The 17521-nt window shown below is 44.5% G+C and overlaps 1 protein-coding gene and 1 long non-coding RNA gene across 4 annotated transcripts in view; one reads left to right on the forward strand and one right to left on the reverse strand.

Moving 5' to 3' along the window:
• The window catches only part of LOC142088363 (uncharacterized), a 44679-nt gene that overhangs the window by 20127 nt on the left and 7031 nt on the right, over window positions 1-17521 (reverse strand). For all 3 annotated transcript variants that reach the window (XR_012675831.1, XR_012675832.1, XR_012675830.1), the window contains exon 3: window positions 2154-2275. This is a non-coding gene — a long non-coding RNA (uncharacterized LOC142088363). The remainder of the gene's footprint in view (window positions 1-2153; window positions 2276-17521) is intronic.
• Window positions 503-16396, forward strand: CDHR5 (cadherin related family member 5). The gene is made up of 14 exons (XM_075163634.1): window positions 503-1124; window positions 1348-1526; window positions 2438-2488; window positions 2842-2934; window positions 3060-3158; window positions 4514-4624; window positions 4987-5163; window positions 5572-5662; window positions 7253-7350; window positions 8150-8356; window positions 9414-9530; window positions 10454-10526; window positions 13036-13187; window positions 14083-16396. Exons 1-14 carry the CDS (start codon window positions 1046-1048, stop codon window positions 14662-14664), a joined length of 2109 nt encoding a protein of 702 aa, XP_075019735.1. The 5' UTR covers window positions 503-1045; the 3' UTR covers window positions 14665-16396.

Genomic DNA, 17521 nt, shown 5'->3' on the forward strand with positions numbered 1-17521 from the left:
ACAGCAGAATGGCATGCTATTGAGGCTTCAGGAAGCTGCTGAGATGTAAATAATTGGAGACTGGATGGTGATTCTGGGGAGCATCCCTACAAAGAGCCACTGCTGGCAACTGATAGAAGGGGACATGCATTGTCCCTACAAAGTTGCTGGGTAATCACTGGGCTGCAGCTGAGCCCAGTCGCTGTCTCTGGATCCACTCTGCTCACCTTGTGAGGGTACTGTAGGGTGGCTGGGAATAACAAGATTGTCTCAGAAACATAACTGATTATCTCAACCCAAGGACTTACACAGGGCCTAGCTCCTTCCTTTACCATCCAAACAAAAGAGCAGCCAAGATGGCTTTGTCTTCACTGAAACCTTTGCCTTTTCCAGAAATAAAGACATTTGAGAGCTGGCTTTTTAATTTTTTTAGAAAGAATTTGTTTTTCAGGAACATGAAGACTGCAACTAGAAGAGAGAAACCATAAGTCATGGGCTGGAGAGCAAAACCTGTTATAAAAGGGAATGTGGGCCATGCAGAAAAAGCCTGGCTAAAATAAATAAGACATAGGGGGTATAGTAGCATCATGATGCCTTTTTCCAGGAAATGATCTGACCAAAACAGACCCTATCTCTGGCACATCAGAAACATAAACTTGCCCACTTCCTCCCCACTGGGAGAGGCTGGAGTATACAGACAGCTTCCCAAGTGTCAGCCCTTGTACTCCTTCATGCTCATGCTCACCTCAGGGGGCTTGGCTCTGAAATCTGAAATGCTTCAAATATATCCTTGTTGCTACAGAGCGTTTAGGATAGGAAAGACCCAGGAACAAAGTAGAGACAGGAATTTATGCGTTATCATATTCCGTGACTGGTAAATATCTTTCAGTAAGTCATCCAATGAGGCAAAGAGGCAAAGGTTGAACTGCAGCAATCCGCTCCAGTTAGCCAATGCTTTTTGCCTTCATGAAGCAGTGAATGCAGAAGACGGCACTGGGAGAAACAGGGAGGGAAGAGGATCAGCTTAATCAGAAACAGGGATTTTTTCAACAACTGGCAGTTCACCATGGCTGTTTCTCACTGGCTTCTCACATTTGTGCTCTTTCTACTGCCCTTCATAACACAGGTTTCAGCACAGCAACAAGGTAAGCTCTTTCAGGAGGTCCATGACCAGAGAGAAATAACCCCCGTGGCAGCAGGTTGCACCATTATAGGTGGGAGATGTTTACACTCTTACTCTGAGACAGCTTTGTTCAACGACCTTCTCTCCAATGGTAGCCAGAGGGGTCTCGGGTCTCATGTCTCACCCAACTCTGTCACAATATGAATCCCTGGGCAATTTTGTGTCTCATTTGTGTGTTTTTCCAGGATGTTCCGTTGATAATAGCAAACCAAGCGTTTATGAAAATAACCCTCCTGGCTACGTGGTGACCACTATCCATGTGGAACCAGACTTCACTGTAATGATTAATCCTACTTCCCCCGATGGCAGTTTTTTCACTATACAGGGGTCTGAGCTGCAGCTGAGCCAAAGTGTGGACTATGAGGTAAGCCTTTAGCTGGCAGGCTGTAAGGATGAGATGCATAATGCTGGGATGCAATGAGCTTCAACTTGGGGTCTTGGACTTCCAGGGATTCGTAACCTGTTTCTAAAGGATGTAGGAAATAACTTTGAAAAATAAACCTATTTCAGCTGGTTTTGAGTTCACTGCTTGGGAGTCAGCCCTTCCACAAGCAGAGTATAGGGAGGAGGGGGATGCATGGTACACCTGCTGCCATCTTCCTTCAATGAATCTGTATGAATTAAAGCAAGGGGAAGTTTTAAAACCAAAAATGTGGCAACGGTAGTGTTCAGAGCTCTCCAGGATTCATGTAAAATGATCCCTGTTTGCCTGTAGAAAATACAGCTCTGAGCAGTGAGGTGATCTTGTGTGAAGCATAAAGGCAGTATAAAAGGTCAGTGTGTTCAGTTAGGTTGCTGCTAAATTATTTTACCTTCCTGGAGCATTCTGTACACAGCCACAAGCACCCTTAAGCTGCCTTTCCCCTACTGCAAAAACCCACATTTATTTGAGCAAAGAACAGCAGAGTTAACACCCTGCAGGCGACACTGTACTTGCTGCATGGTACATTTCTGTTTCATTCAATTTAAAAAGAAATCTGTTTGAATTCACCTGAAGTCCGAGAAAATGGCCGATTAGCTCTGCCGACATGTTACAGGAATCACAGAGAGAGAAGCTGGCAGATCGGTCTGCTTTGACTCCATCATAAAAAAGATCCCAGCACTGATGGATAGCTGTAAAGGAAAGAAAGGAAAGGTTAGATATGCCTGAAAACAAGATAAAGCCCAGCAGCATTTCTGATTCAGCAATGTGTGTATTTGTCTCATTTACTTCAGAAAGAGTTAGTACATTTTGACTTGTTTCTACAATGGCTGGGTTTTTGTTTTTGCATACAGAAAGACACCTTGCTGCTGGTGTACCTGATTTGTCGGAACACTGCTGGGCAGGTGAGTGCTCTTCCAAACACTCAGCCCTGCTACAAGGTACTGCAGGGCAGCACGTACTTCCCTCTGCTCTTTCTAGTCCACAGACCAGGGTGAAGAGATGTCCTTTTCTTTGCGGACATACACACTCCTCTCACAGTCAAAGAGAGAGCGCCCAAGGCTCTGCAAATGGGGAGGGTGTGGGAACAAACCCACAAACCCCACACACACTGTGGGCTGGCTGCAAGCCCCAGCCCCATCCAGCCCCCATCCAGCTATGCTCCTTACGCCATCCCCTCCGGTCAGCCTGCAAATCAGGATCAGCCCCTAACAGTCTTATTTTTATCTTTGATTTTCTCGCTTTACCCTTTCTGCAGAGCGATTCTTTGGAAATTATTGTGACTATTCTCAACGTGAATGATAACAGCCCGGTGTTTAAGCAAACGAATCTCACCGAAGTTGTTCCTGAGGTAAGCATTTTATGGAAGTGAAGAGGGCACTGGGTCACCCAGTGCTGTGGGACTAAGGAATGGTTAACAGGGAGAAGTCTTCAGCCCATTTCGCAGAGAGAATAACCACAGCAACTTTGTTTCAGGATACAAAAGTGAATGCAACCATTGTAGCCCGTGAAGATTTAAGTGCTAGTGATGCTGACCTGGACACCATATTTTACGAACTCACAACAATAGTGCCGGTGAGCATCTTTGTTCTTTGGGGAAAAAATGGTAGCTCTGGAGAAGTCTTTATGTTTAATTCAGAAGAGTCCCACCTTTGAGGGTAAGGTCACTGTCTCTGACAGCTTCTGGAAGAGGTATGTCTTTTGCAAAAAACAAGCGTTGGTTTGGTTAGCAGAACAGAGCAATCAATATTGCAGGTATCGAATTCTTTTACTGCTCACACTTTTATGGCACTGTATAAATTAAACTTTCATCTAGAATATTTTGAGCCATATGGTCCAGGGAAGTCTAGTTGGGATGGTCTGTAAACATATCAGGAGAGACCTTTGTACCTCACAGAGTTCAGAATTGCGCTGAGTCAGATAGGGAAAGAAGGAGTTATTGTCCTGTTTGCCAACAGTGTCCATGCAGAGTGGAGACAACAAGCTGCCCAAGATCACACAAAGAGTCTTTGGCAAAGCCAAAGGCAGACTCCACTTTCCCCAGGTCCCAGTTTAGTGCCTTAGTTTATTTGCTCGTAAGGGGTTTGCTTGATAACATGGGAAATAAATTATATGCACAGTTAAATTTATGCCAGCCTAGAGTGCAAGGGCTAGACACGAAAAAAAAGTAAATTCAAGACAAAAACAAAATGTATATTTACATTTTTTAAAAGCATTGTGGAGTGAGCAGGCAGTGTCTGACATTCTGCCTCCATTACCTCCATAACCCTGGGGATTTTAAGAGTTGTGAACAGCAATCACAAGTTTTTGAATTTCAACTATGGGACCAAACTTTGCACTGACATTAGCGTAAATCCAGGGGGATTTAGAAATCCAGAGGAATTCTAGTCAAGACATAAGATTAAAGGAGAACCAAAGCAAGTGCAGAAGGTTATAGAGTAAAATGCAACTTATGTTATTTCAATTTAGCTTTACAGTTGCTTCCAAAGTTCAGCTCTGCTAGGCTAAGGCAAGTGATCCTGCCAGCTCTCAGAGGCTGAGCCATCTTTGATCTGTTTTGTACATGGATGTGAGAGTGCTGTGTTGTCATGGACCCAAAATCAAGGATTGTTGGCAACCTGTTGAGTGTTGGAAGTAAAGGAGGTAAAAGATTTCATCCAGTAGCTGCTGAACAAGTAGGCAGGCAAAGCAGGGGATCTTGGAGAAGAAAACTCACAGGAATGTGAACAAATCTTTCTGACAAGCCAGGCAACTCCAGTGTGCAATACCGAAGATTAAATAGATACGGCATTCTCACACTGTCCCCCCCACCCACCCCAGGTCCCCAGGCTTAAAGATCTGATTGGGATGACAAACACAGCAATGAGCAATATTTTGAACATGTCTGTGATTGAGTCTGCTAGTAGGGTTTTCTCTTTTCCCCCGCCCAGGGTACAGAAGGTTATTTTGCCATAAAAGGAGTTAATAACCCAGAAATGTATCTACAAAAAGCATTGGACTATGAGAAACTTAAATCGACAACGTTGGTCTTGTATGCAAGGGTAAGTTCTTTAGGAGGAACAAAATGCCTTGTTTGCCCCAGTCTCTCTTAACTGAAGGGTAAGTCTGAGTGGGAGATCTCTGGGATGGCAGGAGGGAGGGTGGATACTGAGGGCGGTGAATTTGGAGCAGCCTTCCACCCTCCATAATTACACAGTGACTGTGTCCAGCCTTATATTCAGTCCACCTTTGTCAGCAGAATGAGATAGTTCACTGCTTTAGCTAATCTCGCATAAACTGCTAAGCCTTAGACAAAGTAGAGTTACAACAACAAAAATACCCTGGGCCACTGCCTTTTGCAGATGGGTTTTTCTTTTGGCAATAAAACTTGCATCTCACGAGTATGCTTTGCCTTTGGGTACAGGACAGGCCTGTGGACAGCACTGACACCACCAACACAGCTACCACAACAATAAACATATTTATTGAACAAGCTGACACCAAATCACCCTGGTTCCTACCCTGTACCTTCATTAACACGGACAACAGCATTTGCATCAGCAGCCCCTATACTGGGAGGGTCAATATCTCTGAGATGTCGGTAAGCAGGCATGATCAAACAGTATCCTTGATGATATTCTCAAACAATATCCAGATGCTATTCCCAGTGGGTAGTGCCTAATAATTTCCATGACCTCCCGCTGATCTCCAGTCATAAATGCAGATGATTCAGCATGATAAGGAGCCTTCATTATCCTGGAAAATGGAGGTTCCTCTACCCCAAGCAGCACTGCTTGTCCTTATTCCTGCAGCACATTACAGGAGAGGCGAGAGCTGGAAAACCCTTTGCTCTAGGCTGTCTCGCCTCTGCCCTGTTACAGCCATTTCACAGCAATAAATGCCATTCTGCCCAGACAAACCCACCAGAGCCACGCTGGGATGGGAGAATGCTGCAAATGCTAATTTGGTGCTGTAGTGTGGTATGTAATGCTTTGCCTTGTTATTGCAGACAGAACCACTCATCCTAGAGCCGGGGCCTATCTATGCTATTGATCCTGACTACATGTTAAATGAAAAAATCGTGTACAGTATTGTTGGTGGTGAGTAGAAGTTGTCACCTTCCACAAACTGCATTGCTTATATGTCCCCGATATTACCTGCCAAGAGGAGATACCCTCCATGGCACTTGAGAGTTGAGGGCCTGGGGATTTGCCCCTCTGTTTCTGCCACAGAAACATAACTAGATCCACAGAACATTGTGGGTTAAGTAGAAGAAACAGACTGTACAGAGAGGAAGAAAAAGAGAATTACAGTCCCACAAACCAATCTCCATGAATTCTGTTTCAAAAGGACTTCGTTTTTTTGGGAGGTGAGACTGTTTTATCTTTAAGCTTTTAGACTTTATTTTGCTAGTCTGGTCACACCACATTCGTTCAGTCTTTGAGCTGAACCTAAAATTCCCACATCATCAGCATAATTTTCATTCATTGTCAAGAATTATGTTTTTATTCCCCAGCACATTGCCACTGTCTAATCTGCCCTTTGGTTTCACAAAGATTACTTGAATACAGTCAACTGATTGCCCAATCGCTGACTGGGCCATTTATTTCATTCAAAGTATTTAGTCTTTTTTTTTTTTTTTTTTTTTTACCGGTAGTGGGGTTTGGAATAACTATCAAGGCAAAGGTAGATCATATTCATCAGATGGAGTGATCACTTGTTCATCTCCCTTTACCTCTGCCACATGGCACCACATCTATGAATATCCTCCTGATAATAAATACATTAAAGAACCTTAAATTCCACTGGCATTTTGGATGTAGTGTGGCATCCCTACCCCACGATCAATAGGGAACCCCAGACTGGGTGGTCCTTGTCTAAATACAGCCCACAGTGTCTCAGAGTGAGGAAGAGAACTAAAAATTTTGCTTGTATTTTAACATATATCCAACATAGTTGTTTTTATGATTCAAAAAGAGATTATAGATGTAGGAAGCTGATTTCTACCCCTACATCAATACAAGAAGGTTTCTGCGTCTAGGCTCCTTTTGTAGTCAGTAGAGAGAAATAAATATTCCCAGAGCAGAATGCAGCTCACATTGAGGCCAATGTTCACAGTAAGTTGCATAAAGCATGTACTGAGATGCCATTTTCTCTTCACAATACAGGTAACAAGGTCAGGTAGAGATGCCTTCCCTTTAGATGCCTAGAGCTATTCGAGATGAATCCGCACCCAACTATTCTTTATAGATTGGTTTCTTGCCTTTAAAATAGGAATAATCCTTCCCTTGTCTCTCCTGAAGTGCAGTTTGGATTCAGTTAGGGTTTGGGTTCAGGTTAGGGTTAGGGAACTGGAGACCTTCAGTCCCCAAATTGCACCAGAGTCTCTAGGCTCTAGGCATTTGGCAGAATTTAAGCGGGCTACATCTGGGCCTAGGCACTGGAAATGCAAAGCTCTGCTGTCCTACCTCATCTAGTTGGGTTCACACACATCTTCTCAATGCTTTTTGTCTGTTGAGTCCCTCTTAATCCCTGGCCAGCACTCTCAGCCCTTGGAGCAGCCAGGCAGGCAAGGAAAACAGCATTATGCCCTGGGGTATTGTCTCTAAGATGTGAAAAAATGAGTCAATGAGCTCCAGGTCACTTTATGAAGGTATCTGATGATTGAATAGTCTTTCCATTTTCTTTAGGGGATACAGAAAAAGTATTCTCAGTGGATGCAGACACAGGGAATCTAACTATGAACAGAGTAGCGACTTCCCCAGACTCGTACCTGCTGCAAGTCATGGTAAGTCTGATGACATTGCAGACAACAACCCAGCATAGCTGGCTTTCTAGGAGGCAGCAGTCTTGATGTGACATGAGTCAATTATATTAATAATTAAAGCTAACCTGGTTACACGCTTTCTTTTGGAAGGGCCTAGTATTTGACCAGTGTCTTATACCCACTTACACGCAAAGCTCTTGCAGAAGTTAAGAGGCATTTTCCCTTATGTGTGGGTTGCAACGTCAAAGCAAATCAATTGAATGGGGACATCCTGCTGAGTTGAAAGTATGGAGGAGCATAACTGGAAGGCTTTCTTTAGGCATGACTGGAGCTTGTGTTCCAGTAGTTAAAGTAACTCAACCCTAGAGACAAGCTTCTCTTTTGGCTACAGCTCAAGGGGAAAGGAGGGAGTTGAAAAGCACTCCCTGCATATACATACCCAGGAAGATGTGGACTCTCAGGCAGTAACTGAACTGACCCAAACCCTCACGAAGATGAGCAGACTCTGCCTGCTGGTGCTGGAATCTCACTGTTTTGTACAGGAGCATGGCAATTTGTCCAGATGTGGCCCTCATGGAGGGTCATATCTAGACTTTGGGGCTAGACCAAGACTGTGTGGAAGGCCAACAGCAGAAGCAAGCTGAAACACATGGACTCCTAACCATAAGATCACCTGTGACAGGTCCAGCTCAAAGCTCACTGAAAACGATGGAAAGAACCCCATGGGTTGCAATGGGCTTCAGACCAAGCCTATCCTTTTACGTCTCATCATTAATAGGAAAAGGCTAGCATCTCTCTCTCTCTCTCTCTTTCTCTCCAGGCCACCCAGGTCAACAACATACAGAAATACTCCATAGTCAGTGTAGAGATTAAGGTCATCAATAAAAGTGATCATCCACCGTACTTTGAGAGCAGGATCTACAACGGGACAGTATTTGTTGGTCTGGCCCCGAGAAGCTTTGTCTTCCAAGCTGGTGTTCCTTCAAGCCCCCTGATGATAGCAGCAGCAGATGATGATTTCCCTAATGTAAGAAACTGAAAATGTACTGCATTCTTTCTCACTGCTTCAGGCTTAAAGCAGGATCAGAAAACATGAGGAAGGGGAGCTGGGGAGAGGCAAACACATGTTTTCCTCTAGTGTTCCATATTATATTTCCCTGGAAATTCCACATAGATCAGAACTGCTTATGGTCTGATGTAATGTGGAGAAGCTGCTGGACTCCTCTCTTCCAAAAGCCAGTCCTACGCAGATCTATGTAGGTGAGCTGATCCACTGCAAAACAGCATGCTGAGTAAAGCCCAGGGTTAGCAAATACTGTGAATGGGTCCAGATCTGAATTAGGGCTGGGTGAAGTGTTTCCTTGAAGAGTTTGGGGTGGCAGGATCCCAGGTGGAGGTGTCTTCTCTCTACCAGGTCAAGGAGAGCTATTTGTGGCCTGGGAAGAGGAGAGTCCAGCAGACTAGCAAGGACCTGTAGTCCTGGGCTGGAAATTGTTAACCTTCTCCCTGTAAGGACTCCTTTTGAGAGAGCCATTCCTGAACAATGTACTGGGAGAAGGAAAGGGGAAGAGATTTACTGACCAGCCATTCCCATCCCGCCCTATTAAATAAAGAAAAAAGCGCTAGTTTTATTGATGCCAAGGCTTCCATAACAAGACTGGGGACCTAGTAGAGGAATAACAGCCTAGACACAAAGGAAAAAATTGTGCAGACCTCAGCACAAGTATTATTCTCCATGTACATCCCCCTTTGGCATTCTATTAAAGGCAGAACTGATCAAATTTACAAAGTTCCTTGCATAGATGTGTTTTGCTTGGCAAATACTAAAGATACCAACACAAGCTGGGTAAGACTTGGAATTTTTTTGGAGGCAACACTTTTGGGATACATTCTTAAACTCTGAGCAACAGGATGAACACATCTGAGTTCAACCTTTCTCACCTCCTCAGTCCAGATTTATTTCTTGCACTGTACACCTGCTCATACTTCAAATGTATTTGACAACTCCTGCCAATGGGTTGTTACAAAGATGCATGCAAAGCACAAACAGTGTGGTTTAATCATTCGCTTTTCTGGCTTTTCAGAAAGTCAACCCAAACATTGAGTACTACATAAAAAACAGCACCGATTTCATCACAACCAAAGATGGATTCATCCTGACAAATGTCATGCTGCAGTCACCGGGAACTGTAACCATCGAGGTAGGGCAACTTTCTTCATTATCTTGCTAGGGTCATGGAAGTAAGGGGTAGTTTCTAGTAGAGAAGCACCAAGGGTGGAATTCCATTAGGTAAGGGATAGAATGAAAGGACAGTCCTTGCCCAACCATGAGCATCATAAATGTATAGGGATGGAGGGAGATGAAGTGATAGCATATTTACTCTGTGAGATACAGGCTATATCTGGTGCTAGCTGTAAAATTGTTTCTCCAATGCAAACTACCATTGGAGACAACCAAAAAGTCAACTGGTGAGATTTTAGGAGCCCCCCTCCCACACTCTGATTCTGATTAACAAAAAGAGGAGGGTGAGCAAGTGGGTAGGAGATTGATATGTGGGTATGGGTAGGGTACAATTGCTGGTATATACCCCAGCTCTAAAGGCTATAGCCCCAAACTTGGAAATCCTTTGGTAAATCCAGTACTTTTTTTGCTCAGGTCAAAGGAAGCAGTTAATAACTTTAGACTTTCCAAGAAGCTAGAGGTTCACTTTGTCCATCTGCCTGCCAGTGACAAGTGGCTCCCTAAGACTTGCCTAGCGCAATGCCATGCCCTGTGGAGCTATCTGAACCAGCTTGACTATAGCATTGTTTTAGCTACACGGGCAGGGCAGAGAGAGATGCCAACACATGCTGCTGCCTCCTCCACACTATCTCATTATCTGTGTACAGCATTGTGCTGCAAAGCTGTACACAAACGATGCACCCGGTTCTGGCCCAGGACAAGGAATCTTCAGAGCTCTTCTTCCTCTGCGACCAGGTTGTCCAGCTACAATGCAGGGCTATTGTGAGGATGTGGTGAGGATATGGACAAGGTACTTCGTCCACAAAGGGCCCACTACATGCCTTGGGAGTGAGCTGGAGATCTAGGAAGTCCCTAAGCTATCTCTTTCCCATGTTCACACAGGCTGTTGGAAAAGATATGGTGAGCCTACAGAAGGCGAGCACTATAATCGTGGTGGAGGTCATCCTTGCCCCAGGTAGGCTGGGTGTCTCTTTGCTTTCTGCTTTGTGGAGATGAGAGGGGAGTCTTTTCTGCTTCTGTGAGCAAACTATCAATGACAGGTCACCCACTGAAGTCTGTGGACCTGGGCTGAGGCCAACCCCATACCTACAGGAGGTTCTATGGTGCCTATAAGAGAGAAAACATTCAAACAACATCCTTCTGATGTGGTCACCACATGCCTCCAATAGCCTCCTGAGACTTTAAGTAGTGCTGTGTATTGTAGTGTCTTTTTTTGTTATTCCAAAGCTTCCTGCTGTTTTGTGGGTCAGAAATAACCCAGGATGTCTTATCATGGCAAAGGAGGGTTGCCCTAATGCCTTGGTACATCATTGCTCCTTTTTAGCCAAAAATAGAGAAAACTGCAACATTATTTCCTGTCTTATGCAGAGCAGACAGAAGTTGGCACACCCCCACAAACCCAGGCTTCCTCATGAGCCAAGGCATTTTCTACTCAGGTCAAGTCCTTATACTCCAAGATTTTCAGGTCTTACCAGGAGAAATGACCCATGAGAAATAAGGTAGACATGAGGCTACATCCGTAACCCTCCAGCTATCATTTTGCTTTGTTGACGTAAAAATAGCTTACGCTTCCATACTTCTTAGAAATGGCTCTTAAATAGATCTTATAAATCAGTTAGATTTGAAGCTTATGAACCTTCCTATGCTTTGGATTAAGATGAACCAATATCATACATTTTCACATCAAGATAGGCAGATAATGTTCAGACTCCATTGGTTTCTACATGATGATGTGTGATTGAAGTTCCCAGTTGGGCTCTTCCATTACTTCATCCTCTGAACCATGATCATCGTGGGGATTTCTGGAGGAAAAAAAAGTGGGCTCCTGGGTGTAAATTTGGATTCCCTAAAGGTAGTGTCACTTCACAGCTAAAACCACTGGCTGCATAAAAACTACCTAAACCCAATTTAAGGGCACAGTCCAGCTCAGCAGAAAGCTAGCTCAGGTGTCAGTACACAGAGCTGCAAATGCTCCAAACAGATGTATCAACACTTCTATGCAACTTTTAAATGTTGCCCTTGCTATTTAAACCCCACAAAATATTGATGCTGGTGACTATGCAAAAAAGTAGATTGAAATCACACTGAATGGCTCAGAGCCTATGAGAGGAGTTGTGCTTTATTCTGTACTATAGCCAGCACCCAGGAATGGCCTAAACAGAGCTGAGATTACCATTTGCCCGGCCAATCTGTAGGATATTTCACCCTCAACTCTAAGAGGTGGTGTTAAGGAATGTGCATGCAACGGGTTGGAGAGTGCTCTTACTGAGCATTCCAATATCCAGGGAGAAACTAGAGTCGTTTTTAATATATTCTCCTTCTGGGAAGTGGTAACTGTACATTGGCCTCTGGTTTCTGACACACCGGTGCCAGAGCCAGCTCACACAGATCTCAGGGTGAGTCATTCCACCAAGCTGAGCTAGCTTTCACAGAGGCACTGCTGCACAGCACAGAAGGAGCTAAGGGTGGTGGAGTTTCACATCAGCTCTGTAGGCTGTGGCTTCCTAGGAGACATGATTAAGAAAAATTCACTGACGTCCTAAACCCTCACCAACATATTAATGATAAACTGAGGGTGCAATCAAATGCGGAGGGAATACGCAAAGTCCATTGTTATAAACAGGTCAGCAGGGGAACTAAACTGTGTTTCATTAATCATTAAACTTTAAAGAGATGAATTTACACTACAATATGAAGCTGGAAAACTTAAAAATAAAGAATCCCACTGACAACAACAAGCAAAGCTGATTAACCCTGAGGAAGTTATTGTCTTTCCACTATAATGTTGATCTCCATACAAATATTCTCACACTGACTGGTGGCTGAAAGCATAAGCCGCTTCTGGTGTATACAGCTACAGCTGGTGTATATAGCTACAGCTACAAAAAGGGCAGGAAAGGGTTTCCTGTCCTGGGGACCTTCTAATGCTTTTTCTATTTCCTATTATGCTTTTTTATTTCCTGTTTTAATGTGGTCATCAGTATCAGAGGTGACGTTCTGGATTAAAGGAAGCTTTGCATTTTCACACACATATATAGAATCATATGTACAAACGTACCTTATTTTTGCATGCTGGTGTAAATGGATGAGTGGGAAAGTACAAGATCTACCTAGCTTTACTCCATGTAACATCTGCTTGCCTAATACAGTCACGTACATATTGGCTTAGTTAAATCATGGGGGAAAAGTCATTGTCATGTAAATGGATGCTATTTCCACTTCATGTAACTTATTAGACGTTATAATATTCTGTGAGTGGTCACCTTAGAAAAACCCCCTCTGCTTTCAGGACAGCAAACAAATGGCCTTGTGTGACGTTAAATATATCACTGTCACATTCTGCAGCGCAGGATGGTTCTTTACCCTTCAAAAATTGGTTGGAGCTTCTCCCACAATGAAGTGTTGTGTTAAAAAAGCTAGCTGCCATTTTTAGGCTTTGTAACACTGGTTTGTTTTTGTTGTAGTTGTAACCTCCTCTGATAAGATATACACTGCTCAGGACATGGCTATCTTAGGTGGTACATTAGCAGCACTGCTGTTAATTGCCTTAGTCTTCCTTGGAGTAATGATATTTAAACGGTATGGAAAACCAGTCAAATACCTGATAAGGAAAAAGGTAAGTAAGTGCCTTGTTTGTACCTGATACTTTAAGAATTTCTCAGAGTTAGAAAGTGGGATCTGAGGAGGTTTTAAAGTATGGATGGGTTGTCCAAATACTACACATGTTTGTGAAGGTGATGAATCGCTCCTGAGACAACGCTTGCAAAGGTAGCATTGCTTTGGTGTTACTTGCTGGTGTTCTTTTCTGCCCCCTGAGGCTGGAGCTGTGTGGTAGATGATGAGCAGACATGGTAAGGAGAGGACCACAGGTCCATGGAGCACAAAATCTAGGATGAATGCGACACATATCAGAGATGGTCTCTGAAAAACAGGTGTCTGTGGTATAAACCGCTGTTCATTCTCCCTCTATGGTCAATGGAGAGAAAGGTCCCTTCATATCCTATCCTAAAGCCTGGGCTTAGATAGTTGTCTGCACTTGAGCTATTAACTCTGGTAGTCTGGTTACTTTGAAGTTTAGGGTGTAATTCATTTGACCAGATGTTGGTCTCTGCCTTAGAATGGGACTGTGAGGAGCCTAGACTCCACTGACTACAACATGAGTCCAGAGCACATAGCTCAGGTGAATAACAACAGTCCTTCACCCTGCGTGAGGTAAATCCTTGAGAGTAATACCTCAAATGGATAGGTACAAATCAGTATACATTGCTAGTGCTCAGCCCTCCTGGAAAACATACCTATGCTTATCTGAAAAAATCCAGAAATGAAGTCAATAAAAAATAGCTGTTCTAGGGAGCTGCATCTTTCCAGGTTTCAAATAGGTCTAACTGCAAAACAAGCTGAAGCTTTTCTGAGCAGGAGCTCAGTCACTTCAGCCACCCCTTCCCCCCACCCACCCCCCACCCCATTTCTTTTCCTTTCACTACAATCACAAGGTGTCTCTCCTCCATTAGTTCTCCAAGGAAATCTCTGGGGATTACCAGAACCAATCTTACAAGCAAGATGAACACCCAGATGTGAGAACCAAACAGCATGAGACATCAGAAAACAGCAGTGTCCAGTCGATGACACATATGTTAGAGCAGCCAGCACTTTCCTTGCCCTCTTCCAAGACAGAAGAAATTGATAGCCTCCCAAAGGCTTCTATAGCTTCTACCATCATCTTTGACCGGGAAGATAAAGAGGAAGAAGTGGAAGAAGAGACTGAGCATGAGAAAGAAGTGAAGTCTATCCTCAAGACAGACAGGCACGTGGCGGATGATGGCTACAAAGCTGTGTGGTTTAAGACTGATGTTGATCCAGATGCTGGAGAGAGGGTTGAAATGATTGAGGACAATGCAGCAGATGGTGATGATGACAGTGACCAAGATCTGCAGAAGAATGAGGAGGAGGAGGAAGAAGATTATGACAAGGATGATCACCACAGAGGGCTGGGAGTGTCCTTTGCCTCAGAGAGCTCATCACTCCCACCTGCAGAAGTGATAGTCAACATGTCTCGCACAGATGCAGTGATAGAAGACGACAGTGACATATAATGAAAACAGGCCTGCACTCTCCAGGGGGAATCTCAGCTGCTTTGCTGACATGAAGCCATCTTTCTGCTCAGCGGGGAAACTGGAATGCAGGAGGATGAGGTTACCCATCCTGCTTATCTGAATGAAGAGATTAAAGCTGGAAAAGATTACAGCTAATTCAACCTTTTAGTGAGACCTTGAAGTATCACTTAGGATTTTGGTGAGGGGGAACAAATGTCCCATGTCTCCACCTTCCTGCCTGTTCCCCCTGGGCCCCTTACATCACATTTCCCAAACTGGTGGCAGGTATAGCAGAGGTGTAGCTGAACTGACTTTGAAGCTGTTAGTCCAGCTCACGGTAGCAATTTACACATTTTACAATTTTATCTCCTCTTGGTGGGTACATAAGCCAGCACTGACTGCTTGGCTGTTCCCTTTAGAGTGTTACAGTTTGATGCCAACTGCAGGGCGTAAGCCAGTGCAAGTCACCCTAACCCTGCAGTTGCTTGTATGACTGTATCCAGGAACTCACTTCAGGGCTTGCCTCTGCTTTCTGCCCTGCCGGACTCTGTGCTCTCAGCACAAGCAGCTGGCATGTGCCACCATTGTCCTTGTCCTGCCAGCAGCCAGGAGTTTACACGCTCAGGAGCTGCTGGTTCCTCTATCACTGGTAAGCAAGGACTGATCACATGTTCTTTACTGAAGGACTTTGTCACCAATTTTTCTATGTCATAAAACCACTAATTGTGCAGTACTGCTTTAGCTGTCTGTCTCCTATCTGTCAGGGAAAAGAAAAGCTCCTGCCAGGACCTGCCTACAAAATGCCAGGGATATTTCCAGCTTTCTGGGCTTTTGGCAGCAATGGGTATCATTCCAGGGGTGCTGTATGTGGGGTCAGCATGTTGTTTCCCATTGTTTCCCTTATCCAACAGGGCTCAAGGTGTCCCTTTTGCCATTGCTGCTGAAGGTGGATGTCAGCATTGCCTCCATCTTTTCGCAATATTGTCTTCAATTATGGTTCTGCTATAAAGCCCCAATTCAGCAAAGTGCGCACACCATTTCCAGGCAGCATGGGAAGTAAAGTGGTTGATGCTCTGGTCTAGATTTACATCTCCCATCAACCAATCTCTTCCCCCACCTGGCAACCAAAAGCTGGGCTGATTTCCACTGTCTGAGAATATGGCTGTGTGCATTTGCATCTTCTAATCTATCAGCACGAAATTTGTGCTGCTCCTGGTTTTCTCATTCTGGGGCTAGCTATAGGGCAGACATGGACTGTTGAGTGTTTAACTTCCAGTAAAAAGCTCAGGTGTCCAAGACAGGGAGGCAGCAGAAGAAGCTTGGGTCACTAATGTTTATCTCACTTTCTCAGCTTAGCACAACAGCACAGGATTGCAACGAGATAAGTCTCCTGGTAGAGGAGCAAAACCAATAAATAATCCTACCTTTTCCCTACAAGCCAATCTCCACATCGTTGCTATTACTCCAGATAAACCCTTGAGAGAGAGAAACCAAAGTATGGCTGCTGGGACCCGCATGTACACCAAAGCACAAATGATTTCCAAGGAGGCTTTTATCCTCTTGGTCCTTTATTGGTACTTTATTGGTACTTTATTTCTGTACATCTCCCTGTCTCAGTATTGCTAGTGCTCAGTTTTGCTCTCCTTCCTCTGAGGAGTGCTGCCCTTGCTGTGTGGACTTCAGGAGCTGCACTTTTGCTGAAGGTGGAGATTGAGATGTGGAAAGCTTTCCTTCTTACTACAGTAAAGCTATTTGCTCAGAAATTGCAAGTGCAGTTTGTCTGATAACAGAGCGTGGGGAGTGCACATGTGTTTGCCATGTAAGCATGGTTCCTCCAGTAGCTTAGGGTTATCTCCAGCAAACATCTCCCATGGGACTGTGAGGACTCTCCAGTAGTTGCTAATTGCTAGCCCAACACCTTCAGCCACCAGCAAGGGTGAGGGTAGAGCCCAGCCTGCCCTCCATGCTGATGCTACCCGTAGGAGGATTGCTGATGGGTGGGCGAAGCTGGAGTGTTTCTATTCTGACCCCCTCCAGGCATTTGCTTTTTTCACCTCTGGCTAAAGGTCCAAAAATGTGCCACAGGGTTGCTGTGCACCAAGAATCAGCATTTACCATGGTTCAGTGTTGCTAAGTGCCCCACTGATTAGGGATCATTTTGGCAATGCAGGATTGTGTCCCAGGTCAGTGGCTGACATAACCCAGCTTACACGGAACAAGGGAAGCAAATCAGAAAGCTGAACTAAGAAGCAGACGTTACACTAATGCAACAGCAAGCGCTCCCCATCAGATGGGCAAAGGAAACAGACAGGGCACTGTGCTTTCTAACCCATGTGGGTGTGGGAAGAGACTGGAAAGGACAGAGAAGGTTTGAGAGAAGGAGAAAAGTGGAGATAAAAGCAACTTGATGTTCACCAGCCCCTCTGCCCCAGTTTTCTGCAGTTGGGACCAGTGCTTATCAGAACCCAGTTATTGTTATCCACAGCTCTGTTACGTCGGTTGCAATTGGTCATTCCTGCCTCAGTGCATTAATAAGGAGCTTTGAATTATTTTAAGGCATAATGACCTGAAAAATGACTGACTGGCATTGGGAAGGAGAACTGCTGATTGCCAGATCCCATCTGCCTTTAATGAACCAGGAAAAACATTTCTGAGAGAAATGCTGACACAGACCGACCTGTTTACTGAAAGCAAGGGACAGGGGACAGGCTCAAATCAGTCCTGGTGCAGCTGGATATGTGCAGTCAGGGCGTGCCAGTCTGGTATCTCTAGCAGCATGGTGAATTTGGCCCCACCAGCTGTTACCAAAGAAGATACCACCACAGTGATGAAGGGACACACGCGTATGGTCACACAA

The sequence above is a fragment of the Calonectris borealis genome, chromosome 14, assembly GCF_964195595.1.
Source record: "Calonectris borealis chromosome 14, bCalBor7.hap1.2, whole genome shotgun sequence".
NCBI lineage: Eukaryota > Metazoa > Chordata > Aves > Procellariiformes > Procellariidae > Calonectris > Calonectris borealis.